This window comes from Lepidochelys olivacea (genome assembly GCF_965140295.1).
Source record: "Lepidochelys olivacea isolate rLepOli2 genome assembly, chromosome: 24".
NCBI lineage: Eukaryota > Metazoa > Chordata > Testudines > Cheloniidae > Lepidochelys > Lepidochelys olivacea.
Window position 1 is genome coordinate 17,535,099 of NC_140434.1, and position 27,840 is coordinate 17,562,938.

Below are 27,840 nucleotides of genomic sequence, written 5' to 3' on the forward strand. Positions count from 1 at the left end.
CTGCCAGGCCTCGCTATGGGCCTTTCTCCTCCACAGCGCTGGTTCCAGTCCAGCTCCAGGGTTTAAATCTCTGGGAGATTAAACAGCCCAAACTGGTGGTTGTATTTTTATGTGTATTCTGTGGCGGGTGAGAGATTTCTCACATTCTTTAATGCCTCGTTTTCGGGCCTTGTAAATGACAGAAACAGCCTTTGGGTTTTGTGGAGAGGAATGCGGGGTCCGAAATCTCAGTTAAGCTTCATCTCACCACTCGGGCGGCATGAAGGGGATTTAGTGTAACTGAGAATCTCCCTAGTTCCTTGGTATCTTCCCCCCGCCCTATAATTGCCCCGCTCGGTACCTCAGAGCTCCACAACTCTGCCTTGCCCCACCTGGCCCCTCAGGGGCCCTCCAGGGCTCCCCATCATTCCCCTTGTGCCCCCCTTCCCCGCCCCTCAACGCCCTCCCCGCCCCAGCTACCTCAAAGCTTCCTCCGCCTTGCAGCCACAGCAGCTCCCAGCTTTCTTCTGTGACGAGGCAGGAGCAAAGTGCAGGTGTTTTGTTATCGGGGTCACACCCCGCCTGGCAAGTAGTCAGCAACACTGACCAAGCCAGGCCAGTGCTTCAGCTTTGCACAAGCACCGTCTGGAAGTTACCTGCAGCTGGTGGTGAACGCAGTAAGAGAACAGGGGATGTGGCTGCTCACACATTCACCTCGCCTTGCGACCAAAGCACCACCAAAACTCCCCTCTGCAACTTCTGTGCTCTCTCCTTGCACCCCAGAGCCTCCAGGTAACCAGTCCAGCTGCCCACTGAGCGCCCCCTTGTGGGCATAGCAGCTCCACAGCACCCTGTCTCAGTTTCCCTTCTTCAGGGCTCCTCACCGAACACCACACACAGGAGTTTCTCCATTCAAACACCCCTCCTCAGAGTGAAGCATCCCAGGCAGGAGCTCCCTGCTCTGTGAAGCCCCGGCCACAGCTTCCCCTCTGGCTCTTCAGAGTCTCCTTGAACAAGGGGTCCTGTCATTTGACAGAGCGTGGGGGCCTGGCTTCCAACCCACCAGCATTCCTTCCCTGACTCCTAACCCTGACCTGCTCCCAGGGAGGGGTGCAAATTGCCACATGTAAAAACAATCCATCCCCCCCACCTGCTCCAAATCATCCCCCCATGTCACTGCCCCTTTTACTGTCCCAGACCCCTCCAGCCCATCCCTGCTGCCCCCCAGCCCCTCGTTTCTTCACCCTCACATACTGACTGTCTCTCTCTGGACTCTATGTTGTCGCCCTAATCTCTGGCTCATTCCCTTTTCCGTCCCGACAAGAGCTGGGCCCCATCGTCGGCCAGTAACACACCCACCCACCAGTGGCCTGGATCCCAGGCCAGACTGTGAGCTGCCCTCTGGGCCATCTCGCTAGGGCAGTGCAGACCTGCTGATGAGCGGTGATGAAGCTCCAGTTGTATTAATTAATTAAGGCCTGGTCTACACGACAAAGTTAGGTCAAAGGAAGCCGCCTTTGCGTCTACAGTAGGAGGTCCCTTCCGCCAACCTAACCCGCCTGTAGCATTGACTTAATTACTTAATTAATTTGATGTTGATGGGTCGACAGCTTAGCTGAGCATGGTGACTCAATGCCCCAAATGTGCCCCAGCGTGGAGTACACGGGAGGCGGTGGATCTTATTGCCATGTGGGAAGAAGAGTCTGTGGAGGCAGAGCTCCCATCCAGCCAAAGAAATGTCGACACCTACGCAAAGATCGCGTGGGGCACGGGGGACACAGGCTACACCCGGGACATGCAACAGTGCCGTGTGAAAACCAAAGCACTTCAGCAGGCAGGGGTATCAGAAGACAAGGGAGGCAAACAATCATTCTGGTTCGACAACGAGCTGCGTGCGATTCTCAGCGGCGACCCCAGCGCTACCCCCAAAATGCAGCATGGCTACCTCCCAGGAGCCCCGGGCCACCTCCGGCAACAACGAGGAGGACACTGTGGACAAAGAGCAGGAGGAGGAGAATGGAAGGCAGGCGAGCAGGGGATCCATTCTTCCTGAGAGCCAGGAGCTACTTTTAACCCCAGAGCAGTCCAGCCATTCCCAGAACAGCATCGTGGTCAGGCGTGATGCCGGGGAAGGCACCTCTGGTGGGGATGCAATTCCAATGAAACTGTAGGGGTTACATGCTCTTATATTTTATGTTTAATATGAAGGAAAAGTGAGGTGCAGTGGGTAGCTGATTCCCTGTGGCTGCCCCAGCTATGCAGAGGGTTCTCCCCCAAAAAAGGATGTTTATGTGCACAGGGATGGCCCAGGAATCCTCCATGGAAACTTTCATGGAGGTTCTCTGCAATTCTTTCCAGAAGGTTTCTGGGGAGGGCTGCCTTATTGGGAACACCCACAACCAGCCTCTCAGATGCTGCAAAGGAGGAGCCAGATGCACTGATGGTCTACTAAAGGGAATCCACACGCCCAAGGACTTTCCCAGGAACTGGATACCATGGAGACTCCTCAGAGAGAGCACGTAGACAATGGAGGCTCTTTAACTCAGGTCACAGCAAAGCCTAAGGGACTTAGGCACCAAAGTTATATTTTCATAAGTGACTGAGGGCTATATTTCCATAGCTATTTAGGTACCTAAAGGTGCAAAGAGGGATTGGAAATCAATGCGAGTTGGGTGGCTACCCTGCTGGAGCACTTCCCAAAACTCCACTAGGTGCCTTTCTGCATCCTCTGGCACCTAAATACCTTTGAAAAGCCAGCCCTTAGCTCCTAAGGCACTTTTGAAATGTTCACTCCTGGTTCTTGTTCATTTGGATATTATCCAATTCCCCCAAACAGCTTCATCTCACCCTGCCGATATCCAAACGTAGAACCAATAGACTCCCAAAGGAGGGACAAAATAATACATCAGAAGCCAATAAATGTGTGAGGTAACACCACTTGCTAGCACTTTTGTGATTTCAGGATTTTGTGTTGTGAAATGCAAATATAATAAAAAAATCAAGAGACACTCTGTGTGTGTGTTGGGGGAAGAGAGCAGAATGCAGACACATTAGAGTCCAAAAAAAGGAACGTCCCTTATAAAAGAAGCTGCGAATCACCCATGAGTTCTGCACCTTTTGAATGATGAGGAACAGTTGGAAGCCCTGAGTTGAGCCATCCAAGTCCCGTGTGTTTATGTCATTCGGCAGCCTGCAGAGGGCAGTATTAGCTCTGAACACATGTTCCCACCCATTTCCCCTTCCAGAACAAACAGGAAACCCAAGCTCAGTAGCCGGCAAACATACAGAAAGCTGTAACTCTTTAACCGCTAGAGGTGCTCAAATAGGTCTGTTAAGCCCCCCACCCCGCCCCCTTGCAGCACAGCGCCCCCTAGTGCCGCCCCGGGGCACCGGCACCAGCCCTGACAGCCAGGGGAGAACCCCCACCCTGCCCCCTTGCAGCACAGCGCCCCCTAGCGCCGCCCCGGGGCATTGGGGCCAGCCCTGACAGCCAGGGGAGAGTCCCCACCCCGCCCCCTTGCAGCACAGCGCCCCCTAGTGCCGCCCTGGGGCACCGACACCAGCCCTGACAGCCAGGGGAGAACCCCCACCCCGCCCCCTTGCAGCACAGCGCCCCCTAGTGCCGCCCTGGGGCACCAGCACCAGCCCTGACAGCCAGGGGAGAGTCCCCACCCCGCCCCCTGGCAGCACAGCGCCCCCTAGTGTCGCCCTGGGGCACCGGCACCAGCCCTGACAGCCAGGGGAGAACCCCCACCCCGCCCCCTTGCAGCACAGCGCCCCCTAGCGCCGCCCCGGGGCATTGGGGCCAGCCCTGACAGCCAGGGGAGAGTCCCCACCCTGCCCCCTTGCAGCACAGCGCCCCCTAGTGCCGCCCTGGGGCATTGGGGCCAGCCCTGACAGCCAGGGGAGAGTCCCCACCCCGCCCCCTTGCAGCACAGCGCCCCCTAGTGCCGCCCCGGGGCACCAGCACCAGCCCTGACAGCCAGGGGAGAACCCCCACCCCGCCCCCATGCAGCACAGCGCCCCCTAGTGCCTTTCTGGGGCATTAGGGCCAGGCCTGCCTGCCGCAGGAGCGCGCCCCCCACAGCACAGCGCCTCTAGTGTTGCCCTGGTTCATTGCACTGACTGCAAGGGGAGAGCACCCCCTACTGAGTCACTGACCCCACACCCTGGAGCCACCTTAAATTTTCTGGTGTCCCACCCAAGCACTGAGCGCTGCCAGCTCTGCTTGTCTTGAGTCTGTGAGATCAAGGCTGCTGTGTGCCAGGGGAACATCGGGGCAACAACTTTACAGGGATGAAACAGAGCTGAAGTGGTTTAACTTTCACGTTTCTTTGTTAAAACGACTTAACTGATTGAGTGTAAACCCTTGCCTGGACCCTCTTATTTCTTCTTAAAGCAATTAAGAAGCAACTGAAATAAATCAGCTGAAGACATGTAACTTCTGTGTGTGTAGACAAGGCCTCGAGGTTCCTGTCCTGAATCCATAAAGCGCCATCTCCAAACATTAGGGCTTTATCCTTTTGTGGCGTTCGGGACGCGCGTTCCAGGTCTGTGCCTCCTTTAGCTACATTATCTGGCTGCTGCGTGAATTTTGTGCTGTTTCAATAAGCGGTTGCTTGTTTACTTTCACTTTCCCTGTTACTCAGAGGCTGCTCTCGTAGGGGGGAGAGATGGGGCGGGTGCCGGGGAACGAACAGGAATTATTCCCTTTCCCCCAGCACACCGAGAAGATCGGAGGGTTTGATGCCTTTGGGGTGGAAGGTAAGAGATTCCCCTGCCGCCTGGGCCTGATTTCTTGCTGGGATTTTCTCCAGAATACGTTTCGAAGGCCTGCTGAGTGGCACCTCGAAAATGGCTGCTAAACACGGAACTGCACGTTAATAGCTCTAGATCGAACCGACCTCTGCTGTTCTAACGGAGTCACGGCCGTAACAGCTGCACGTGGCCCGCGGATTTAGTCAGGGGGACCCCAGCCTTCGTGGGATGATGGTGCCGAGCAACATGTGGTGATGGGGGAAGACTTTTGTGGCTAGGCAGAAGGGAGGGGGAGAAGCCCTGAATCCCCAGTATGTGTCTAAACCAATGGTCCCCAAACTTTTCAGGGTCACATCCCCCACTTACCCCTGTCGCCCTCCCGCCCCGAATCAGGGCTGGGAACATGGCCACACTTCCGGGGTGGGGAGGATGTGGATGGGGTAAGGGGGCCGAGGCTGGGGCCCGGTAGCAGGCCCGCAGCCAGGGGCTGAGGGTGGGGGTGGGCCTGAAGCTGAGATGGGGGCAGAGCGGGGCTGGGTGTCGCTTCCTCCCCATCCCTGTGGGGGCTGGCCCTGGCCCACTGTGCCCCCCCCCGGGAACGTTCCTCCACACCAGCGGGTCAGTCGGTGTAACTGCGTGGCTCAGCCGGGGGGGGGGGATATGTTTCACACCCCTGAGCGAGGTGGTTATAGCGATGTAAGTTTGTAGCCTAGACCTCGCTTCAGTCTCTATTAGTTTACCCTAGGTTTGTAGAGACCTTTCGCTAGGACCCTGCTGAGCCGAGCCGAGAACCAGGTCGTCAGCGTTCAAACAGGCATTTGGGGCAGGATCCAGCCGTTCAGAGCATGTTGCTCCTTCTCTTGCAGATGTCCGACAGCCTTCAGCGTAATGGGAACTGGCCCCACGTTATCACTTCACTCGCTCGCTCTGTGGACCCTCTACGGTAAGTCCCCGGTTCAGTACAGTTCTGATTGTAATGACGCAGGCTCGGACACGTGCGCCTCGGTCTTTGGATCACACCCGGGGAGAGGCTCAGTCCCAGATCTCCCGCACATCACACTCACCGCTCTCCCACGCGGCTCCAACTAGTCCCTCCACCATTCAGTGCAGCTACGCCCCACCCTTTGAAGGCAAGTAGCGCGCACACCGATCATTCTCTTGCTGTGCCAACTCCAGGGGGGCAGAGTTAAGGTTACAGGGGTGTTGACCTTATCTCAATACTTCCTGGTTTTCAGAAGCCTCAGTTTTGTTGAACTCGACATTCTGGTAAGACAGGAGCTATGACTGGGTGTCCTTAACTCTGCATTAACGAGGGTGACCATACGTCCCGCTTTGGTCGAGAGACTCCCATTTTTAAGTCCTGTCCTGGCTCAGTTGGCAAAAGCAAAATGCACAAATGCACAGTTGTGTCAAACAGGTGGGGAGCGACCCCTAGCAGGAGGCGGAGGAACGTGTGGGGAGGGGGGCGAGTGGCAAGGCCAGCCCTGCATGGGAGGGAGGGCTCGGGAGAGCGGCTTAGGCCAGGCCAGCCCCACATGAGCGGGTGACAGGGGGTCTTGGGCTGGCCCCGCGTGCAGGGGGTTGAGGGAGGCCTCAGGCTGGCCCCACGCAGGTGGGCGGTGGGGGCCTTGGGCCAGCCCCATGTGGTGTCCTGTTTTCCCTTTGGGAAAATATGGCCACCCTAGCATTAACAAAATGTTTTGACGTTTGTCCCATCTGGATTTGGAGACATTTTACCTCTGGCCTGGATGATTTTCTTCCCCTGCCCCTGTACTCCCCTGCTTCCAAATGATTTTGGTCCCTGTAACACGCTGCCTTTGTCACACTCGGGGAGAAACATTCATGCTAGCATATGAGGCACTGGGGAGACCTCATCTGGAAAACCGTGTCCAATTCTGCTCAGGGAAGATGAATCCGGACTGAGCCAGGTGCAGAGAAGGGCTGCTAGGATGATCAGAGGAATGGAGAGCTGATCTTATGAGAGGAGACTGAAAGGCTTGTTTAGCCTAGCAAAAGCAGGCCAGGAAATGAGTCTCTCTGGCCTGTGTTGTGCCAATGGTCATAATGGTCCATTCTGGCTTTAACATCTATGCTTCTGGTTCTTGGTTCGCCTGAGCCCCACACTGGCCCTGTAATTTTCACCCACTTTCAGATCCCTTCATGCAGTGAGAGTGGCACAAAGCAGCTTCAGTGTCAATGGGAATCAGGGCTGAAAAATGTACAGGCAGAGAGAGACTGGATCTGAAAGTGAAAGATGTTATATTGACATATTACAACTAGAGAAGTTAGAAACAAACTTCAAATCCACTTATGGAAAGATTATGACATAACACAAACTTATTTCTTAAGAATCCAGAACCCTAACACAGAAGAACCAAAACCAGAGAGAGACAAAGGGAGAGAGGTATAACTCAGCCCATCTTACTCTAGGCTGGCTCTTTGCAGACAGACTGATGATCGCACACTTCCCTGCAGACCCCCAGTTTTTGAGTGGGACCCGGAAACCTCTTACCCGTTAAAGAGATAGCTTGTCATTTTAACACTCTAATACCGACCCTTGCTTTCCTTTCAGGGGTCATTGTGGCACAGTCACCCATCACAGCTCAGTGCGGCAAGGACATTACCCTGAGCTGCACCTTTCCCACACTCGGCTTGGCAGCAAATCAACAAGTGAACGTCACCTGGAAGAAGCCAAGAGCCGAAGAACCAGACCTGCTGGTCCACAGCTACTCTTTGGGAACAGAGAAACAATCTGAGGCTTACAGGGGGCGGACGCAGCTGGATCCAGAAGGATTCGCCAAAGGGGACGCATCCCTGAGACTGAGGGATGTTCACATTCAGGACGAGGGGTTTTATAGCTGCTTCGTCAACTCTGAGCTGGGCCCGTGGTCTGAGGAGATGTCGCTGACAGTGCTGAGTATGTCGCCTCCTACAATGGGCTTTGCTGGCCTCTGAGGCTACAGCTGGTCGAAATGATGCTGTCCAAACGTTTGTTGGGTGGAAAACAGCTTTTCAACTAAATGCAAATTGTCACCCCCCCTAAAAAATGTTTTTCCCATTTTTTGTTGCTTAATTCCCATTGAAGTCAAGGGATTTAGGCACATAGAGGGATTCTCAAAAGCACCTCTCTGCAGCTGTAGGCACCTGAATCCCTTTGGAAATCCTCTCACCCTGTCTTGGTGCATCCATGGCCTTGATACCAAAGCTTCTCTGGCACCCTCCATCACTAACTCCAGTATTAACCACCATCTCCCCTTCTGCGAATCCACTCAGGTTTGGCAGTTACAGATTTTGGGGTGGAATGGAAGATGGGTGCAGGCTGTTTCCCTGAGGAAACACCAACAGAGAAGTGTTGTGTTGTGGTTACCTTTTAGACTACAGCGTATGCAAGTTGTGTGTGCATGAGCCACTGGTTGGTGTCTGAAAAATTCCACAAAAAAATATTGATTTTTCTCTTTAAGGGGCAAGACAACGAGAGTCACCCGTTGTAGTTCAGGAAGGGGAGGACGTCACCCTCAGCTGCTCCTTCGAACCTGAGCAAAACCTCCGGCTGTTGAACATCACCTGGAAGAAGGAAACAGCAGAGGGACGGGATCTCCTGGTTCACACGTACTATAATGGGAGGGACCAGATGCTGAGACAGAATAAGGCTTACTGGGGCCGGACCCAGCTGTATCCGGAGAGATTCCACGAAGGAATCGCGTCCCTGAGACTCGAGAACGTCCGGCTGTCAGATGGCGGGGTCTACACCTGCCACGTCAAACCCGAACTGGGCAGGTTTTCCATGCGGATGAGAGTTACCGTGGAGAAGGGTAGGGCTCCTCTTACAGGGTACCGCACAAGTCCCAGGGTCAGGGTAGCTGGGCCGCTAGGAACTGCTCCACGTGGCAGTGGGTTATCACATCACCATAACCCACTGGGGAGCAGAGTCAGACGGCTCAGCGAGATGGTACATGGGGGGCCAAGGCGATCGCTGGTGAATCTCAGTGGTAGCAAAGGGGAAGAGGTCAGAGGGCCCAAGCACAGGCAAATAGGGTTGCCAACGGTCTTGTTTTTACCCAGGTACTCTGGTTTTTGGCTTCTCTGTCTGGGTGGTTTTCTGGGACCTGGCAACCCTCAGTGGCACCCAAACCAAAAGTCCAGTTACCGCGGGGTGGAGGGAGGCACCGGGTCATTACCCCACCCCAGCCCCTGCTCAACCAAGGCCACCTCCTACCTGCTGGTGGGCCCCTTGAGACGATCCAGCGAGCAATGTGGGGAGAGGAGCAAGCAACGGGGTGGGGCCTTGGTGGGAAGAGATGAAGAAGGGGGCGTGGCTTCCTCGTGGGTCTGGTTACCAGCAGAAAGGTGGGAACCCTACGAGCAAATGGGAGGAGAAGTCTCCAAGAGATGATCTCTCTGTGCAGCTCTGACAATATTGGCCATCCCCCGGACTCGTGGCAGTGGGAAAGGTATCTGAAATTCCCAACCCCTCTTGGGGGGCGTTTCCTGGGACCCTGCTGTGCTCACAGAAGCATTCTGGGTTTTGTGGATTTTTCTTCCCTCCCACCCCCCATTTCTTACAGGCGCCAGTTGTGTCTGGTTCTTTTGGGCACCTCTTCTTCTTCTTCTTGCTCTTTCCCTGTTGGTAATGGTTATCATCATTAAAATGCATCGTCTTCCCGTCCGATGGAAACTGAGGCCATCCAAACACGCCTTCCAATTGGAGGCTGAACAGACAGATATCCGTCTGTCTGATGACTATGAGGAGAAAAATGACAACGTGGAGGGAAGAGCGCAGCCGGAAGCATATTTCTTGTGGGACATAAGAGTGGATACCACCAAACAGACTCGAGAGTCCTGGCAGGTGAGTTTCAAAACATTTTTCTTTCCTTGGTGTGTCTATTGGAAGGCATCTTCGTTACAGATGTGAGGAGGGTTTATGCCGCTTTGAGCATTTTTCTTTTACCTGTTTGAAATCCCTCTGTTTAATTACATTTGCACTCAGCAGTCTCCAGCCACAAAGAAAAAAATTCCCTGCCTCCCCTTCTCCACCAGAATTTTTAAGGCTGATAGTTTTCTGACACCAAATGTCATGGTGCAGGTACCCCGCACCTGGATGGACTGTGAGGAGTTTATAATTGCTCAGGAATGCATAGATTCCGGACAGAGCAGACAAATCTGATCTTCTGGTCTGACCTCCTGGATAACGCAGACCAGAGAACTGCCCCAATAAGATCCTTTAGAAAAACATCCAATCTTGATTTTAAAATTGCCAGTCATGGAGAATTCACCACAATCCCTGGTAATTTGTTCCAGTGATTAATTACTCTCACAGTTAAACCTTATTTCCAGTCTGAGTTTGTCTAGCTTCAATTTCCACCCATTGTATCATGTCAAACCTTTCTCTGCTTGACTGAAGAGCCCTCTGTTATCAATTTTCTATTCCCCATGTAGGTATTTATAGACTGTGATCTTATTCTTATTGCCTTAATTCTGGAGGCTGTACATTTCTCCTTGTGTCCATTTGCTTCCCTCATCAATTTTCTACAATGCCTAGCTTCTAATTTGTAGTCATTGCTATCAACTTCTCCTTTCTTCCAGTTGTTACATATTATTTTTTGAAGCTTTTTCACTTCATCTCTAAGCAGGCTGTTTTTTTAAACTCTTTCTCATCTGGGATTGTAGTTTTCTGGGCATCTAGTAAAATGTTCTTAAACCATTCCTAATTATCATTGACAGTTTTCTCTTTACATTCTTTCTCCCAGCTGATACATATTGTAATTGTTTTCAGAAACTGGCCCTGTTAAAACACCCTGTATCTATATTACCGCTTGGGACTTTATTCTGATTGCACATGACAAATGTGACCAAGTCATGACCACTTGCTTCTAAACAGCCACTCATTTTTAGTTCTGTGATCCATTCCTTTTGACCCGTCAAGATCAGTAGCGGATTAGCCACTGGGTTGATGGGGCCTGTGTGCAGGCGCCCTGGCCAATTGGGGAGCCCTGGAAAAATGGGGCCCCTGTGTTCTGACCCTGCTCCCCTGCAGGAGAAGCCGCAGTGCCTGGACCCCAGCTGCAGCCCCGGGCATAGGTGTAACTTAGGAGGGTGCGGGGGGGGCGGGCGCATTTCCCTCCCAACAGAGGCAAGACATGTGGGGGGGGGTCACATGCAACTCCCCCACCAATTTCTGTGAACGCTCCCCCCCCTACCCCCCCACCCCGCATGTTTTGGCTCCCGGGGAGCGGAGGGGAAGGAAGCAGCGGAGGGCCCTGCCTTAGCAGCTGGATGCCGCCTCCTTAGTTCCCGTCTGTTTCCTCTACAACCCTGAGTGCCCACGGGGAAGGGGGGGGGGCATAGCAAAGGGAGGTGGGGTGAGGGGAGGAGAAGGGGATAGGCGGGGGGAACCAGGAGCCCAGCATGTGGCATTCCCTGCGCAGCAGCAGCCCCAGCAAGGAGGTAACTGGAGCAGTCCCAGAGCAGTCCTGTCCCCTCCACAGCACCGGCAGCCCAGGTCCCACTGTAGGCTGGAGGAGAGAGCCAGTGAACCCAGGGGACTCGCTTCAGCCTGCATGGGCGCAAGTTGTCCCCCGAGATATAGCAGTCAAACTACGCCTAGGGCCCCCGGGACTCCAGCTCCCTGCTGCAGCCTCAGGGCTATGGCAGGGGAGGGGGACAGAGCTTCTCCAGTCTCGGGGCCATGGGGTGGGGGGGAGCAGAAAGGAGCAATGTTGTGTGGCCGCAGTGGGGGGGTAGGGGGAGAATGGGGCTGACTGTGTGTGGAACAGGGTGGGGCCGAAGGGGGTAGGGGCGGAACAGGGGGGGACTGCAAGTGGAAGAGCTCAGGGCCCCATGAAATCTTAATCCGCCTCTGGTCAAGGTGAAGTCTAATTAGAGCTGGTCAAAATGGTACCGTTGAAACATTCTTATGATGAAAAATGGCTTTTTGACCAAAGTTTTCCAGTTTTTAAAACTTTCCAGGTTAAAAAATAAGGGTTTTGGAAACTATATTTTTTTTGTGCTGAAAATGATTTTCAAAAACCACGTTTTTCCCATTTTTGGTTTTCCAGCCACTTTGCCCCCCCCCCTTTTCCAATTGGCAAAAGTTGGTAAACAGTGTGAATGCATCCGATGCAGTGAGCTGTAGCTCACGAAAGCTTATGCTCAAATAAATTTGTTAGTCTCTAAGGTGCCACAAGTCCTCCTTTTCTTTTAGTGTGGAAAAAATACATTTTCAATCCCTTTCTTACTGTTTTCCAGGTTCTAGCTGGAAAACACTAGAAAGGTGGGAGAAGCAGGTTGTCCTTCACTTTATCATACTTTTAAAAAACCTTTCCCCGCCTTTATCCAATGCCAAAAAGGGAAAAAAAACCACTTCCTGAAAATTAAAAAAAGGGAAACAAATCAACATTTTGAGAATGAACATAGTTGGTTTGAATTGAATTTGTTTTGTTTCGAAAATTACAGCAGAAAATTGAAATGTGATAATAAATAATAATAATAGACTCATAGACCCACAGGGTTAGAAGGGACCACAAAGGTCATCAAGTCTAACCCCTAATAATAAAAACCTATTGTTTATTAGGTGCATTACGGTAGCACCCCTAACCTGGCCTGGGACCCCACTGTGCTAGGCACTGTGATATTATTAGTGCCCTTTATTAGGTGTATTATGGTAGCACCCACGCGCCCCTATCCTGCTGCAGGACCCCACTGCACTGGGCGCTGTGCATTATTCGTGTCCTTTATTAGGTGTATCGCGGTAGTGCCCAGGCACCCCTATCCTGACCCAGGACCCCAGTGCACCAGGCGCTGCACAAACACAGAACAGAGTCCCTGCCGCAAAGAGCTTCTAGTCTATGTAGAAGCCAAGAGACGCCAGCTGGAGACGGCCAGATGGACGGGGGAGGGCAAGGAAACAATGAAAGACTATTGTCTAAATAGACACGGTCAGGGAAGGGGGAGAACGCACCAGCGGAGCGAGCAATGGGAGGGCTGGAAACGAGGCGCATTGCATTAGCACAGGGGAAGGGGCAAGGGGGGTACAGGGGGTGCCGAGGGGAACAGGGAGTCAGAGGAGTGAAGCTGAGGTGAAGGGGGGGGGGGCTGCTGGCACGAAGAACCGGCCACCTTAGTCCTTACCGGCCCCACCCAGCCTGTGCCGAGACGGTAACGCACCCAGTAAACACCAGCCTGTGGATTAGGCCTCCCCAGCGCAGCCAGAAGCCATCTGCAGCCAGGCCCAAAGGAGGAGAAAAGGGGCTCCTGCTTCCCTCCCTGTTGAGATTTTGAAGAAACGGGGCACCAGGAGCTTGCTTCAGCTTATGGCTTGCCAGCCTTGCCTCGCTCACCTGCCCCAAGGATTTCGCCAAGGCCTTCAGGCGGAGGATACGGTTTTATGCCTTTCCTACCTTCACTCCTGTTAGCCCAGCAGAGGTGATGCAGAGCGTTCATCCACATTGCAGCTGGGACGTATCATTCCCAGCGTGGGCAGAGATGCACATGCCGGCTCCGATCCAGCTAGCCCCTCGCAGCGGGGCCGTGGAGACGCAAGCCGTAGCCCCCGGGTACAATCCCGTCCGAGATCCTAGACACGTCCTGGGGCAGCTAGCCTGAGACGCTGCCTGTACCCCTGCAGTCACGCCTCTATTTTAAACGAGCTAGTTCAATCAGAGTTGTGCCGATTGCAATGTAAACGCAGCCGTTCTATTCACTCCAATGTCAATCTTTTCTAGACACCAGCCTGGGATGAACGACGCGCATGGGAGAAGCCAAAACAGCCAAAATTCTCTCGTGGAAAGTCTCCTGCAAGGGAAAAGGTTCCCAGAAATATTGCCCGGAAGCCTAGCAAGAAAGGTAAAGTCCCACTTGTAAGCCGTGCTATTTTCACAGAAGAAGGAAAACTAATTCAAAAGAATGATTCTAAAAAACTAATTCAAAAAAACTAATTCAAAAGGTTTATGTCATAGACCTCCCATTATTTCTTAACTCTCTAGGTCTCTGTGGATTATTTCTCACACGTGTTTGCTGTCTTCCCAATTTCATATCTAGGCATGTCACTAACAAGTTGCTCCCTTCTTCCAGAGCAGAATGAAGATGTTAAAGAGATTGGGCGCTCTTAGGGGCAGGGGAATGTCTCTCTCTGGGTTTGTGCAGCGCCTGGCGCCGTGGGGCCCCAGATTTTGGTTGGCATCTGTGCAGCACCCAACAATATGCAGCCCTGATTTCGGTCAGGGTGTGCAGTGCCCAGTGCTACGGGGCCCCCGCTCTGTGTTTGGACTCTAATACAAAGTCAGGGGCTGGTTTGCGTGTGCGTTACTCCACGTCAGAAATCAGGAACTGGGGCTGCGGGTCGAGCCAGGTTACCTGGAGAGGAGCAAGGCAGAAGCAGGGCAGGATCATCACAGCCATGGGCACATGCTTTGAGCAGCCCCCAAACTGCTGCTTCTCCAGAGCCGGTCTGCTGACTCTTTCAGCTCATCAGGCGGAGTAGCCAGTTAGGGAGCCCACTCCAGGCTGTGCTCGTTAGGTTGCCCAGAGACCAGCTCTGCTGCAGGCCCTGATTCCTGACCATCACAGCCAGCTGAATGGGCGGGAGCCGCCTGTAGACCAGGTTCTGGCTCTTGGTTCCGTTTGTAAGTTTCTTGTCCCCCCAGGAACGGGGGAAGGGCCCGCCCACCTCCCAGGATTTCCAATAAGGCCGCCAGGAACTGCAGCTGGGGGCGAGCTCCTCAGCCCAGGCAGACAGTCATGGGCGAGCTCAGAAGGCTGAAAATAGCTTTCCCCACAGAGCCTGGAGCAGAGATAAAAGCATCAACTGGGTCTGCTGGTGACTGGGACGGGAAATGCTGCTGTGTCCCCCACACACACATTCCAGCCACCCTCCCCCCCTGACCCCCCCCCCCCACATGCTGTCTCCTGGCCACCCTGGGCTGTGGATGGGGTGTGATCTATGGTAAAATGTCACTTCCATTGTAAATCCAACTTGTGAGTGCGGAAGGCAAGAGGAGGAGACACTAAACAAGGCAGAGACACAGCTCAGTCCTGACCTGCAGCCCCCGCCACCCCAGCCCTGAGCTCCCCACCCCCTCAGCCCTGCCAGTGACCCTTGATCCTGACCTGCAGTCCCCTGCTATTCCAGCGATGGTCTCAGGCTCTCTGCAGACTCAGGCAAGCGCTGCATCAGTAACACTCGGGGAGTTCCTCCTCTCACATCTATTGCCCCAGGTTATCTGTAGACTCATCTCTGCATTTGTTACCCTCAACTCATCACTCTGAGATTCTCTCCACAAGCATAACACTTAGAGAGTTACTTTAAAAAAGGAAAGCCGTGATTCTGGAGAACAAGCGAGCAGCTTTCGGTAGGGGCAGCTACAGATATGGGCATGTACTGGATGTTTCCAAGCCCTGCCTAACGGATGCTGTAAATGACAGAGGCTGGCAATGACCCACAAGGGAATCACGAATGGGCAGCCCACAGCAGCGTCCCAGCCATGCGTGGGGAAGAGCCCTGCCAGCCCCCTATGGAACATCACTGGAGGCTGAAATCAGAGTTGAGAGTTTCATGTTTGACAGGGACTTTTAAAGCCAACTGCAATTGAAACGTTTCTTTTCCTTTTCCAAGGCCGGCGGCTGGGCTCGGATGGGGATAGTGCGGACTCCTGGAGCGACAAGTTCACTTCTGAAGCAAGTGATTTTTCTGAAGTGGACTCTGCGTGGCAGGAGGATGGGGGGTCATCACAAAAGACCAGGTGTAGGATCGCTCTCCTGGGGCAGACGGGCGCTGGGAAATCATCCTTTGTCAATGCCATTAGAGGCCTGGGTGATGAAGAGGAAGGTGCTGCTAAAACCGGGGTGGTGGAGACAACAATGGTACCAACTTCTTACCTGCTTCCCAAACAGCCCAATATTACTATATGGGACCTGCCGGGGTTCGGGCCGACAAAGCGTCAATCAGACACAGACCTTGATCTCTTCAGCTTGAGCCAATACGATGCGTTCCTTATCTTCTCCTCCCATCACTTCACAGCCACCCATGCTGGCTTGGCCCGGAAGATCCAGCGAGCGGGGAAGAAGGTTTATTTTGTGCGCTCCAAGGTGGACCAGGAGTTGCTTCCTGCCCGGAGGCATCAGCCTTCTACCTATAATGAAGAGCGAATTCTGCAGAAAATCAGAGACACCTGCATGACACACTTGCAGAGAGAAGGGGTGACTTCCCCGCAGGTTTTTCTCCTGTCTAGCTTTGAATATGGCCGGCACGACTTCCCTCTTCTAGAGGAAATATTACAGAGAGAATTTGGGAGTCGTTTCCCTGGCTGAGCTCTTGTTCCCCAAAAATCTTGCACAAGGAAAAAGCAGCCAGGCGGAGTCAGAAACCAGCCCTAACTTCAAGTTATAATACCGAAAATATTCATATAAATCTCTAAAAGGATATGGCAGAACTAGAGGGGGTTTAGAGAAGGACCATGAGAATGATCAAGGGCCCGTACCCAGCTGACTTTAATGTCGTTGCCCCTTTTGCCCCCACCCCCTTTCCCCTGGCCGCTGAGCTTCTGTCTTCCCTGTCCCCTAACACAAGAGCAAGGGGGCATTTAATAAAAGTGAAGGTTGGGAATTCAAATCGAAGAAAGGAGCTCCTTTTTCACACAGTGTGGGGAACTCACCACCCCATGATGTCATGAAGGCGAAGAGTTGAGCAAGGTTCAAAGAGGGGTTGGCCATTTATATAGCTAACGAGAACAGCCAGAGCGATCTTAGAAAATGACAACACAATGGTGTTGTTTGCAGTGTTGGTTCCAGGATATTAGCGAGACAAGGCGGGGAAGGGAATAGCTTTTATTGGACCCATTTCTGTTGGGGAGAGAGACAAGCTTTGGAGCTTACACAGACAGGGGTGGCGAGTTGGATGGGCCTGTGGTGCCCTTGCTCCACCAATATTCAGAGCACGGGGGCCCGGCTCCACCAAAGTTCAGGGCCAGGTCTCTCCCCCGGCCGTGCCGGCGGCTGCCTATGCACGCCTCCCGTGGCGCGTCCCCTGAGCCTGCATGCTGCCCCCGGCGCAGGGGGGCCCAGGTGGCTTCCTGCCCACCCACTCCACTCCAGATCCCTTTCCTGCGGCCCCTGGGCAGGGGGTGGGGGTACGGTCTCTCCATGCTGCCCCTGCGGCTACTGGGAGCTGTGGGGGTGGTGCCTGCAGGCAGCAGCGCATGGAGACCCCCTGCGCCCCCCGGTCTAAGAACTGCTGCCGGAAGGGGGTGCGGGTCACTTACAGGAGCTGCCCCAGGTAAGCGCCTCACCCCTCACCCCCTCCCGCACCCAAACTCCCTCCCAGAGCCTGACCCCTTTCCCCCCACACCCAAACTTCTCCCAGAGCCTGATCCCTCACCCCCTCCCGCACGCAAACTCCCTCCCAGAGCCTGACCCCTTTCCCCCCACACCCAAACTTCTCCCAGAGCCTGATCCCTCACCCCCTCCCGCACGCAAACTCCCTCCAAGAGCCTGCACCCTGCACACCCTCCCGCACCCCAATCCCCTGCCCCAGCCTAGAGCCCGCACCCTGCACCCAAACTCCCTCCCAGAGCCTTAAGCAGGGGGGACGGGGACTTGGACCTGTTCTGGGCACCACCAAAACTTCTCCAACCTGCCCCCCTGTTAACACAGAGCTCTTCTTCAGGTCTGGGAAAGGTATCAGAATACCACAGCGAAATACAAGCGGGGACAGATCGTATAGCATATTGAGCAATAACAACTACATAGAATATCATAGAATATCAGGGTTGGAAGGGACCCCAGAAGGTCATCTAGTCCAACCCCCTGCTCGAAGCAGGACCAATTCCCAGTTAAATCATCCCAGCCAGGGCTTTGTCAAGCCTGACCTTAAAAACCTCTAAGGAAGGAGATTCTACCACCTCCCTAGGTAACGCATTCCAGTGTTTCACCACCCTCTTAGTGAAAAAGTTTTTCCTAATATCCAATCTAAACCTCCCGCACTGCAACTTGAGACCATTACTCCTCGTTCTGTCATCTGCTACCATTGAGAACAGTCTAGAGCCATCCTCTTTGGAACCCCCTTTCAGGTAGTTGAAAGCAGCTATCAAATCCCCCCTCATTCTTCTCTTCTGCAGGCTAAACAATCCCAGCTCCCTCAGCCTCTCCTCATAACTCATGTGTTCCAGACCCCTAATCATTTTTGTTGCCCTTTGCTGGACTCTCTCCAATTTATCCACATCCTTCTTGAAGTATGGGGCCCAAAACTGGACACAGTACTCCAGATGAGGCCTCACCAATGTCGAATAGATGGGCGAACCGAGACAGTCACTGCGCTCTTTGGACGGATACAAAACCACAATGGCGTTTATCCAATGCATCCCGCCAAAACACCAGAAACTTTTACTTGTACCCACCCCGAGTGGTAACGCTGACTGCAGGGGGGTGGTTTCTAAACCGCTCCGTCATGGGGTGCATTAATTTCTCTGTGTGGGCACGGCTGCTGCACACTAGAGGCTCACTAGTGTTTTTTGCCATAGTTTGAAACAGTCCTACAGTAAACGCGCACTGGGAAACGTTCCAGAGAGAGATTGTTCATTACAGGCATGGAAGGATTTGTTTTTATTGGTAAATGTCAGTAAGCATCAATTTCACCGGACATCCACAAAACATGAAGGAAAAAATATCTCCATTGATAATAACTGAAATGTACAGAAAGGCAGAGTCAGAGAAACACTGCTTGAGAACTTATCGAAGTTTGATTGAAGACTATTTACTTGGTGTATTTTGACATGGGATATTGACAATTTGTGTTTTAATGGTTATAAAGCTTTTACTTTTTGAATCTCAGCATCTACCATCATTCAACACTTAGTATCTGATCCAGTGGCGTAGCCAGGTGGAGAAAACAGGTGAAGCTCCGGGTCTTCGGCGGGGGGGGGGGGTGTCAGGCGGCGCTCCGGGTCTTCGGCAACACTTTGGCGGCAGGTCCTTCACTGGCTCTGGTCTTCAGCAGCCCTGAAGGACCCTCCGCCCACCCAATGCCGCCAAAGACCAGAGCGAGTGAAGGACCCGCCGCCGAAGACCCGGAGCTCTGCCTGACCTGACGGTCACTTCTGCTCGGTGGGAGAGCGGCCGCTGCCCCGCTCCCCGCCAGCCACGCTACTGATCTGATCCCCCTTCATACTTTCCCGCAACTGTGAAATTTAAATAGATACAAATGGAACAAAAGGCTTAAAAACAAACATCACTATTATTAGTTGAAGTCTGCCAAGCCCAAGTATATACTATTGTAATGAGCAATGCATATAACGGACATTACTCTTTGGAGTGAGTATTTACAAAATCAAAGTCCAATTTTTGGACCTCTGCAGAGAACTGCAAAATTGCTAAAAATAAACCCTGAGAAATGAAATTAACCCCCCGCCAAAATAGAGGTCCTAGAAATAGCCTTTCCCATCCATCCACAGAGCTAAAACTCCTCCTGGCTCACATCTCGATTGCTGTGACATCCCCTTCTCCAGCCTTGATAAATGCAATCCTGCCCTGCTCAGATGCATAAGAACATAAGAACGGCCCTATTGGGTCAGAGCAAAGGTCCATCTAGCCCAGGATCCTGTCAGTGGCCAGTGCCAGGTGGCCCAGAGGGAATGAACAGAACAGGGAATCATCAAATGATCCTGTCACCCATTCCCAGCTTCTGGCAAAGAGAGGCTAGGGACACCATCCCTGCCCATCCTGGTATTCCGAGATCGCTCCCTGAGCCCACTGCTTTGTCTACGCCACCCCTCTCTTTGCTTTGCAGCCCTGCACTGGCTTCCCCTTCTCCAGCTCCTCAAATGTCAGCTGCTTCTCTTCACTCAGACAGGCCTTCAGGGCCAATCCCCACCCGACCTTTCCTTTCTCATTCGCACTCCCACCGTGGGTCAGCCCTTGCTGCCAGCCTCGATCTCCCGCTTGGTACATTTCCAGACAAGCCCCTCGGTGACACGACACCCCCGCGCTCTCCTTCACGCTTGGGGGGATCTCCCTGTAAACATCTTCTGGGCTAAACTGCCTTGTGATTTCCTTGCCCTCCCCTTTCCGTTTGTCTGGCTCCAGCTGGCTTCTCTTCTCTTAGACTGGAAGGTCTTTGGGGCAAGGACTGACTTTATTCTGTGTCCGTGCAGCGCCTGGCGAAATGGGGATCCTGGCCCATGATTAGAGTGCCCTGGAGCTACCGTAATGCACCTAATAAATAAATGAAGTGAGACCCATACAGACCCCTCCAGGTTTAGCCCAAGATGCACCATTTCCTTCTGCCTTTGAGAGAGGCAGCATTGTGCCCAGGATCAGCTCACTAAACATGGCCAGACACCTGTAACCAGCAGCTAACAGGCAAAGGTGAAATCACACATGTCTTGGGGTTATGAAACCATGACTCCTTGGGAGGAAGCGTGAGCGTCTCCCCATCGGCCCCCCAGGACTAGGGGACTGCCCCTATCCAGCCTTACTCCAGAGAGAGCTAAAGCCATGGCAAGAAGATGGAGGGCACACAAGTGTCCACCTGGTCTGCTAAGAGTGACAGTTCCCTGCCACCTCTCCTGGCCACCCACAAACGACACATCTAGCAAGGCCATCTAGCCCCAGTGGGGCTGGACGAACCCCAATCAGGGCAGGTCTGGGTTTACTTGGTCCTGCCTCGATGCAGGGGGCTGGACGGCATGATCCCATCCAGCCCGACATGGCCATGATTCTCTGGAAACACCACAGAAAGGAGATCGGTGACCCCTAGCGCCCCGCTGGGGCATCGGGGCCAGCCCTGAGTGCCAGGGGAGAGCCCCCTGACCCCACTCCCTGCAGCACAGCGCCCCCTAGCACTGGCCTGGGGCATTGGGGCCAGCCCTGACTGTCTGGGGAGAGTGCCCCTGAGCACTGGATCACTAACTCTGCTCCCTGCAGCGCTCTCTGGATTTTGGGAGCTTTCCTAGCCAAGCACTGAGTACGTGCAAGCCCTCTTAGCTTGAGACTGACCAGTTCCTGCCAAGCTAACCCAGCTCTCTGCCAGGGGACCCCATCAGGGCACGCGTCAACCCTCTGGCAAGAGTCAAAGAGCGTCCTCCCAGGAAATTTGGCAGCGTCACCTTCAGCTCTTTGGCCAGGGCTGCACTACACACTTACACTCAGGGGGGTTGGGAGGTGTGACAAATCCCCACACCCGCAGTGTAGACAGCTGTATGTGGATGGGAGAGTGTCTCTTACGGAGGTGGAGTTACGAAGCAGATGGGGAGAGCTCTCTCCCGTTGGCTTAGAGCGTCTCCCCAGATACTCTAGGGGGTACAGCCATGCCGATGTCCATTTCTAGTGCAGACCTGCCCCAATCTCCCACCGTCTGTGACATTCAGGATTCTTGGTGCAGGTCAGCTTCCCGGCTCGTTTGCTCACTGCTTTCAAAGCAAACAGGAAAAAAAAAACCCCTGCCGGTTGCTTTCACTTTCCAGATCATTCACCCTGCTCGGCGTCGGTGGCAGAGAGGCCATGAGAGCGATAGGAAACCGAACACAAATCACTCTAAGCTCTTTGCAGAGTCGGGGCACCAGAGGCTCCCGGGAGGGAAGCTGGTAAGTGGCCTTTCTTGGCTTTGGGCCTTGTTTTGTTGGCGACTGGTTATTTGAAGGCCAAAGAGGCACTGTACCAGCTGCTGAGGAGCAGCCATTTTAGGTGTCCTGAACGCCACATACCGATGAATAATGGCACAGAGCTGGGCTCTGCTCCTAATGCTCCACACGGGCCATCGAGTTAGCCAGGGTCAGGCCACTCGTTGCAGGACGCTGGGCAGCATGTGGCCATGGGGGAGGCTCTCCGGTCTGATCGGAAGTACACTTTCTCTGGGAGAGGCACAAGCCCTCAGTTCCCAGCACAGAAACATGCCCCCCCCCTCCATTTTCTATTTGTAATAGAAAACAATCCCCTTTCTCTAGGCCAGTGGTTCTCAAGCAGGGGTACGTGTATCCCTGGGGGTAACCAGAGGTCTTCCAGGGGGTACATCAACTCAGCTAGATATTTGCCTCGGTTTACAACAGGCTACATAAAAAATCCTGGCGAAGTCAGTGCAAACTAAAATTTCATACAGACCATGACTTGTTTACACTGCTCTATACACTGTCCACTGAAAATGTAAGTACAATATTTATATCCCAATCGATTTATTTTATAATTATATGGCAACAGCGAGAAAGGAAACACTTTGTCAGTAATAGTGTGGCTGGGACACTTGTACTTTTATGCCTGATTTTGTCAGCAAGTTGTTTTTAAGTGAGGTGAACCTTGGGGGTACACAAGACAAGTCAGACTCCTGAAAGGGGGACAGTAGTTTGGGAAGGCGGAGAGCTGCTGCTCTAGAGGGGTGGTGCTGCATTTCGGCTTCCCCTGGGATGCCGGAGAGAATTGGATTCCTGCTATGGAATTGCATTCAATGTCATTTACACCAGGGAAAAGGGGGGGTTAGCATTAATGAGAAACCAGGTCTGCATTTGTTAAAGGCATTTCCACAGCATCCTGCCAAATCCTTCCACCCCTTTGCTTTCCTGGCTATTAAATTACATAGGATATGAGAGATTGGAACCAGCCGGGAGTTACGCCTGAGCGCTACCGGGGTGAGCGAGAGGGGAATCGCACCCTGTGCCTTCGTTCCTGATGTTCAGCGGATCGCCTGGGGCAGGAGCCAGCCCTTCACAGACTGTCCTGCCTTCGCTGGTAGACGCAGGCTGCTCCATGCCATGGCGCGAGTCAGTCTTGTTTGCTCACTTCACGCGATTGTGCTGTGGACTCTCTGCGGTAAGTATTCCGGCTCTGCTCGCCTCTGTCTTATTGAGGAGTCATGATGCTGGTGATAACGACTTCAGTGCCCAGAAGCCCCCGTCACAACCCAGGACCCCACTTTGCTCGGTGCGGTACGTTCTGATGCTGTTTATTAGGTGTATCACGGTAACACACAAGAACCCCACTCCTGGCCCCTGGCCCCGTTGTGCTCAGTGCTGTGCATTATTACAGGAACTCCTCACTCAATGGCATCCTGTTAACGTTAAGTCGCTGGTCAATTAGGGAACATGCTCGTTTAAAGTTGCGGAATGCTCCCTTCTAACGTCGTTTGGCAGCCGCCTGCTTTGGCTACTGCTTGCAGGAAGAGCAGCCCCTTGGAGCGAGCTGGTGGGGGCTTGGAACCAGGATGGGCCGGCAGCCCCCCCATCAGCCCCCCTAAGCTCCCTGTCCAGCAGCCTCCCAGACTATCAATTGCCGGCAGTTCACCTGTCCCTCCCCCCGCCCCCGCTGCCGTGTGCTGCTCCTGCCCTCTGCCTTGGAGCTGCTCCCGGGAGCCTCCTGCTTGCTGTGCAAAGGGGGGTGGGGAGGGCTGCTAATGTCAGGGTATCCCCCTCTCCCCGCTCCTTTACCCCATCTGCAAAGAGCGGAGGAGGACATGACAGGGCTCGGGACAGAGGGAGCTTGCTGGCCGCAGCTTCTGGAATGCATCCGATGAAGTGAGCTGTAGCTCATGAAAGCTCATGCTCAAATAAATTGGTCCGTCTCTAAGGTGCCACAAGTCCTCCTGTTCTTTTTGCAAATACAGACTAACACGGCTGCTCCTCTGAAACCTGTCTCAACTTGCTGATCTACTTAAAAAGGCAATGGACTTAGAGTGGGGTCAGCGTACTTAAAGGGGCAATGCGCGTCTCTCTCTCTCACACCCCCCCCCCCCCAGCACTTTGGAAAGTGGAGGGAGTGGTGTGTTCCAGTGGGATAGCCTGGGTTCATCATCACGTTCAGTTTCCACAGTGAATGTTTGTAGCCACTGCCCTGCTGTGTCTCCTCCCTCCGTTCGTGCTGCTTTGTAGAGTGCAAGTCTACATTAACAACACCGTGTTAACCCTTGAGGGCTCAGCCCAGTGCTAATTCATCATTCAGCAGAAAGGCATTCCCGCGGAAATATCCCACCCTCTGACTCCACCACCTCAACCAAGCTTCACAATCATTGCTGTGTACAGTATTCAATCGTCTGTTTAAAACTTGTACTAATTATATATAAATACACAGTATACACACACACACACACAGAGCTGTGGATGGTCTGCCCAACTCATCAGGTCTCATGCTAATCTTTTATAACTCGAGATTGGCTTAAGCGTGAGGTTCAGTCTCACTTCCAAAATGTATGTTAGCATTAAGTCCTCTAACTCTGAATCTCCTTGTTATCCAGCTAACCATCCAATCCCTGTTTAGATCTTGTCAAGCTCCTGGGCTCAATGACATCATGTGGCAGGGAGTTCCACATGTTCACTGTTCCATGAAAAAGTACATCTTTTAATCAGTTTGGAACATACCACCTTCTCATTTCTTTTTTTCCTCTATTTATTAGCCAATACATTGTTACAAAAGCATTCCTGTAACTAGCTTTACACCCTCCAAAAAGACAAGGTTTGGTGTACATACAAGATCTGGCCTTCAGAAAGCTGTAAGCCTAGGAGGTTGGCCAACTATTAAGGTAGCAGTTTAACACTTCTTTGCTCCCTCCTTAGTATTCAAAACATGTCGGCCCAACTTACAGGCTGGGGGGTCTCTCTCCTGGGGAGCAGCGAATCTGAAAAAGATTCGGGGGTCATGGTGGAGGTTGGAGGACGAAGGACTCTGATGCTGATCTTCACTTTCCTTTAAGGGGTTGCTGGAGAGGAGACAGCCATCACAGCTCAGTACGGGAAAGACGTCACCCTGACCTGCATCTTCCCTTCCAAATTTAAGATAAACTTCTATCGATTGAGCATCACCTGGACAAAGGAAGGTGCCCAGGGCCAGGATTTCCTGGTTCACAAATTCCATCTGAAGATGAACTGGCTGGAGGGACAGGAAGAGGCTTATAGGGGCCGAACGCAGCTATATCCACAGGAATTCCCCCAGGGAAACGCATCCCTGAGACTCAGTGACGTTCGCCTCCACGATGAGGGATCCTACCTCTGCAGCGTCACCTGTGAGCTGGGAAACTGGTCCCAGAAGATTTCACTTACAGTGCTAAGTACGGTTCCTCTTCCTGTACCCCGATCATAGCACCCGTGACAATCGCTCCAGGCCCGGTGTACCATGTGATCACCCAGCAGGGCAAATGGGTGCCTCATTGCAAAGCCAGTGTATCCACCAAAAATGCCACACTCGTCTGGCCTTCATCTTGTCTGCTTTCTGTTCTACCTGTCACCTCCCAGGCAGGGGAAGGAGAACTCCCCCTGCAGTGTGACTTAAAGCGCCATCTAGCCGTATGATTTTCCATGCAGGTTTTATGTGGTGAGGAGAAATGGGTAACATTCAGTGCAGCTCCTGCTTCTCAAAGAGATTGTTTCAGGCTCTCGGCAGATACCGGCAGCCATTGGTTCGTGGTCTGCCTGTCTCTGCTAGATTAACGAGCCCGTTAGTGCTTGGTATTTTCTCCCTGTGAAGGTGCTTATAGATGGTAATCATGCCACCTCTACTTTTGGATAAGTTTCACAACCATAAAGGCTAGAGTGTGACATGTTCTTAAAATGAGATTTTAGATTCTGGACCTGAACAAGGCTGGCACCAGGGGAAGTCTAAGGGGCCATGAGCCAGTTCAATCCAACCCCCATGGATATGTTCTGTGTACGTAATTTCTACATTTCAGGAAAAATGGGTGAAAAAAATTTGGGGGAAAAATGAGGATTTGATTGTAGGCACTTATCACTCTTCCATTTCCATAGGATCTAGCCGTTTCTCAAAGTTTAATGTACTCCTCCTCACAGGGCCTCTGTTTAGTAGGACAGGGCTGTTGTTCCCATTGTACAAATGCGGAAACCGAGGCACAGGGCGATTTAGTGTCTTGTCCAAGTTCACCCAGGGGTTTTGTGGTTGAGCAGGGAATTAAGTCAGGATTCTGGAGTCCCAGGCTCGGGCCCTAACTCCCCCCTTCTGTTTGGATGTTTGTTTCCCTCTCAGGTGACAGTGAAACAGAAAGGCCCATCATAGTTCAGACAGGGGAGGACATCATCCTGAATTGCTCCTTCCAATCCGAGTTAAACCACCAGCCACTGAACATCACCTGGAAGAGGGAAGAAGAGGAGGGACCGGATCTCCTGGTTCACAGCTACTGCTCTCAGCTGGACCCATTGGAAACACAGGATGAGGCTTACCGGGGCCGGACCCAGCTGTATCCAGAGAGATTCCATGAGGGAAACGCGTCCCTGAGACTCAAGAACGTCCAGCTGGAGGATGACGGGGTCTACACCTGCCACGTCAAGCCCGAACTGGGCAGGTTTTCCGTGCGGATGAGAGTGGCTGTGGAGAAGGGTAGGGCTCCTCTCTTAGGGCACCGCACAAGTCCCAGGGTCCGGGCAGCTGGGCCGCTAGGAACTGCTCCACTCGGCAGGGAGTGGAGCTGTGTGCAGAGGAGGGCGGGGGGGGGTCTAGGCGATAACCAGTGAGGTGGGAGGTGAGGTTGAGTGATGGCAAATGGGAAGGGGAGTGGGGTCTGTGGAAGGGCGGGTGTCCATGACACGCTCTCTCTAGGAAGCTGTGATCCACGCTAGGGAAATGCCTGAGAGCCTCCGGCTTCTGTTTGTTGGACATGTCTAACTCCCTCCTCATGTGCCCCTGGGGAATTTCAGGTATCTCATGCTGCATCCCATTGGGTTTATTTTGTGTTTTCCAGCTGCTGAGCTTGTCCAGAGCCCACCAACACTGTATGGTCTGTGGTTGATTGATCTGGGAGTATTACTGGTGATATTAGCATTTGCTCTCCTTCGAATGTATTATCCTTCCTTGCGGAAACTGCTGCTGAACAAAAAGTCGCCTCGCAGTGAGTCCCAACAGACTGTGTCTGACCATAAAAAAGACAAAGAGGAGAGAAGTCATCTACTCCGGGCATCCCCGTTGACCTCTGTGGAGCCAGGAGAGGCCAATCCCACGCACAGTCCACCTGCACATTCCTCCCCGGTATGGCTCCAGACATTTTGTGTCCCTTCTTCGTTTGTGTGTGAGGTTGTTAGTTCGAGGGGAGGAGGCTGGGTCACTAGGTCTCTCTCTTTGGATTTCACACGGCCGTGCTGCCCGTTTGAAATTATTCATTTGTCAGGCAAACGTGGAAAAAGGGATCAGGATTGTGGTTTTGAAGACTCATGTTTTCTTTCGTCACAACTCAAAGCCTCTTGGCACAGAGACTTCACATTTGCTTTATTTAAGGGCTTGTTTACACATGAAAGGTAATCCGGAATAAGGTAAAGTGTGAATTTAAAGCAGAGTAACTATTCCAGAACAACACCATAAGGGGATGTTCTTATTCCAGAATGAGAGTGCCTTTTTCTTTTGTCCAAAGTGGATTAAGGGCTTGCCTACACAGGGCATTATTTCTGACTAACCATTCCTGATTAACTCCCTGTGTGAACGCTCTTATTCTGGACAAAGAGTGCTTTATTTGGAGCTAGCCTAATCCACTTCCAAAGCCTCTTCTAACCTCCAGTATACATCTTCCCAGAGCACCATGCAGATGTCAGTGGCAGAGAGCCAGTTAGGCCAGCTTTACAGGACCCTTGTACCAGAAGCCAGCTCACTCCCACACCACCTGCTACCTTTCTAGGTCAGATTTCCAACCAGAGCAGGAGTTGAGGACCTGGCCCTGAAAGTTCTCATCACAGGTGCCCCAGCTAACAAATAGGGGCTGCATTTTCCTACTGGCCTTGCAAACTGCTCCTTAACCTGATTTTGCAAACTGTGTAACCAGCTCACAGACACTCGACTCAGAAAGTTTCTGCTCATACTTAACTCACACTTACTGAAGCCAGAAATATGAAACCTAACTTGTTTGGTAGATCCTTGGTGCTCTAAAGATCAAGCCAATTCTGAAGACAATTGCACCAGCTGTTTGAAAGTTGTGAAGGTGTATGTAGCAGATCGCAGACTCACCGGTGCTATGCCTCCTGCTGGTCATCTGGGAATTAGTTCATCAACCTCAGAGCACTCCCTGCTAGCTGGTGTCTTGCCTGCTTCAGGCCCCATGTCCCTCCCAGACCCCAGTGCCCTTTAACTTTGGGTTCTGCCCACAGCAGTACCCCCACACTCTAGGTCTCCCCTCCTAGGGGAACCCCCTCTCCCATGCCCACC

General features: G+C 52.8%; 1 protein-coding gene across 1 annotated transcript in view; it reads left to right on the forward strand.

The window, feature by feature from the left end:
* The first annotated feature begins 4,638 nt into the window (after positions 1 to 4,638).
* Positions 4,639 to 27,840, forward strand: part of LOC311512481 (uncharacterized protein) — a 29,048-nt gene continuing 5,846 nt past the window's right edge. Inside the window, exons 1-11 of the mRNA XM_084613693.1 lie at positions 4,639 to 4,743; positions 5,604 to 5,680; positions 7,310 to 7,654; positions 8,199 to 8,549; positions 9,303 to 9,583; positions 13,458 to 13,578; positions 15,347 to 16,036; positions 22,303 to 22,524; positions 24,398 to 24,751; positions 25,681 to 26,031; positions 26,393 to 26,676. Coding sequence (XP_084469819.1) covers positions 5,626 to 5,680; positions 7,310 to 7,654; positions 8,199 to 8,549; positions 9,303 to 9,583; positions 13,458 to 13,578; positions 15,347 to 16,036; positions 22,303 to 22,524; positions 24,398 to 24,751; positions 25,681 to 26,031; positions 26,393 to 26,676 — 3,054 coding nt within the window. The 5' untranslated portion in view covers positions 4,639 to 4,743; positions 5,604 to 5,625. The remainder of the gene's footprint in view (positions 4,744 to 5,603; positions 5,681 to 7,309; positions 7,655 to 8,198; positions 8,550 to 9,302; positions 9,584 to 13,457; positions 13,579 to 15,346; positions 16,037 to 22,302; positions 22,525 to 24,397; positions 24,752 to 25,680; positions 26,032 to 26,392; positions 26,677 to 27,840) is intronic.